The sequence below is a fragment of the Trachymyrmex septentrionalis genome, unplaced genomic scaffold (assembly GCF_001594115.1).
Source record: "Trachymyrmex septentrionalis isolate Tsep2-gDNA-1 unplaced genomic scaffold, Tsep1.0 scaffold40, whole genome shotgun sequence".
NCBI classification, from domain to species: Eukaryota; Metazoa; Arthropoda; class Insecta; order Hymenoptera; family Formicidae; genus Trachymyrmex; species Trachymyrmex septentrionalis.
The window spans coordinates 3,885,874-3,888,289 of NW_017305569.1; the positions used below are offsets into that span (position 1 = coordinate 3,885,874).

At 26.8% G+C, this 2,416-nt stretch overlaps 1 protein-coding gene across 1 annotated transcript in view; it reads right to left on the bottom strand.

Annotated features, from left to right (window-relative positions):
- LOC108751065 (neuroendocrine convertase 1-like) overlaps positions 1-2,416 on the bottom strand; it is a 35,725-nt gene that overhangs the window by 2,236 nt on the left and 31,073 nt on the right. Inside the window, exon 12 of the mRNA XM_018491007.1 lies at positions 2,032-2,201. Coding sequence (XP_018346509.1) covers positions 2,032-2,201 — 170 coding nt within the window. The remainder of the gene's footprint in view (positions 1-2,031; positions 2,202-2,416) is intronic.

Here is a 2,416-nt window from a genome sequence, read left to right on the forward strand (position 1 = left end):
ATTTTTTATAAAAGTAATAATAATCTAATAAAGAGAGAGAAAGAGAGAAAGAGAGAGAGAGAGAGAGAGAGAGAGAGAAAGAGTATTCAATGTTTTTATAAAATGGTTTAATAAAAATTAAGTTTTTAATAATATATGTAAACAAATAAACGTCCATCCAAAAGATTAGAATTTGTTCTCGAAATTGATCTAAAAAAGATTGATATTAAAAATTGTCTTCTATTAAAAGAAGACTCAAACTTCCTTTTTCTCTATATTCATTATAAACAATGCAATATAATTATGGTTTGAAACAGAGAGAGTATTCTCGCTGAAATTTTGTTAATTAAATCGCAAAATATAAAAGCAAAAAAAGAATAAATCCTAAAGTTATATTGTTGCATTAGATGTCTGGATATTTTTATTTACTTCTTTCTTGCATTTCAATACATTTCGGATTTCTTTCAATATTCTGATGCAAGTGATGTCGTTTGTCGATAACAATGTGAATCGAAAAATGTGTACGGAATTAAATAACGCCATGTATTGGCCGATGTGATGATTGCTATCTCTATTTGTGTCTACGTTTGAAGCAACATTCTATTTGATACAAAGTTATAGAGTTTCTTTCTGGCATTTATACATTTATAAGGTTTATACAGTAAAGTACGTTACTAAACGCAGTATTCGACAATCATTATTGAACAAATAAATCCTACTTCTATTCAATTTTGTCCCTCTTCGAATAAACAGGCCGCATCGAAGTAGCATTAAATTGAATTTCCAACTATAAATTGAAGTAAGAACGTATTTATGCTGTTAACTGCATTTGCTATGCGACACAGAAACGTGACTTGCAATATTAATGGTAGTATTAATTCTGTTGGAATTATCCGTTAGAATATATCCGTTCGTTATTTGCCGTCTTTCCAAACCTGTGTTATATCAAATTATGCAATATTTTTGATCGATAAACTTAAAATTGTAATGTCTATTCAAGTAAATTTAAAAAAATTCTTCCAAAAATTTATTTTAATAATAGGATATAGATTTTATTTTTAATGTTTTTTTTTAATTATAAATTGATGTTTTAATTTTTTTTTTATAATAATTGTTTTAGCAATCTTAAATATAATTTAAAATTTTATACAAATAAAAAGAAAAATTATTTTTAACATTAGGCTAGAAAAGGAACAAATGGATATTTGATTCAATGATAAATATGAGTATAAATTATGTATAAGAATACGTACGTAATGTTATGTATTAAGAAATCTCTCTCTCTTTTTCTCTCTCTCTCTCTTTCTCTTTCTTTCTCTCTCTTTCTCGAAAGCTCATCTTTTATCTTCCCTTTGCGAAACTATTAAAATATCTTTATTTTTTGGATGTTATATAATTATATATATAATTATATTGCTTAATATAATTTAGTTATATATTTAATACCTTAATTATATTATTTTTTTATGCTTTGTATTCCTTCCATTTGCATTTTTTAATTATTTTTTTTATAAACTCAACCGCAATCGTGAATAGAATTCGATAAATATGGTTTGCTATGCGTATAGCTAAATACATTTGCATTTAGCTTCCGAGAATATTGTTGGAGATTTCATCTTCGATATAATTATAAAGGATTTTTCTTGCGTGATATTTTTAGAAATCTCAAATATTTTCTCTCAAATATTTTCTAGTTAAGAACGTAAAACAGTTCATTTCGCGATCATTCTCATGGTTATTCCCTCGTATTTCTTTTTTTTCACTTTTATAAGTCGGATACAAATGAAAATTGACGTTTTCAGAGGTGCATTTCAAATAAAGCATAGCTGAATGACTCAAGAGACTTATGCGACCCGTTTGTTGCATAAAAGTTTTATTAAAAGTATTACTTACACTTTTATCTCTTTTTCTACAGTCCGAAGCTTAAAAACAGGAAAAAAATTCTATTTTTCGATCCCCTATATACAAACTTAATTTACTAACAATGGCAAGTAGAAAAAAGAAAATTTTGAAGAGAAATATTTAAAAAATCAAAAATCAAATCTATAATACCTGAAGGCGCAGTCAGGCGCATTTGCAGTGCTCCGCGACGAGAATACTTAAGATTCGCTTCGACTTCCACGTGCTCCAAAAATATTATTTCACTCCCTGAAGTCCGACAAACGTTAGTAGTATCGAATTGCAGTTTCTTTAAACTTCTATATATCAGTCTGATATCGGCACTGCAACCATAAATATTATATATTTTTGTGTGTAAGCAATGAATTTGAAAATATGCGTTTTACGAAAACTGAAGTCATTGAATATTCTTGAAATATTGACAGATCACTCGAAGAATCTCTGGACTTTGACGTACGATTGAAATTTGTAGAAATTCTTCTATATAATTTCTATAAAAAAAAGCAATATATATATATATATATATATATATATACAT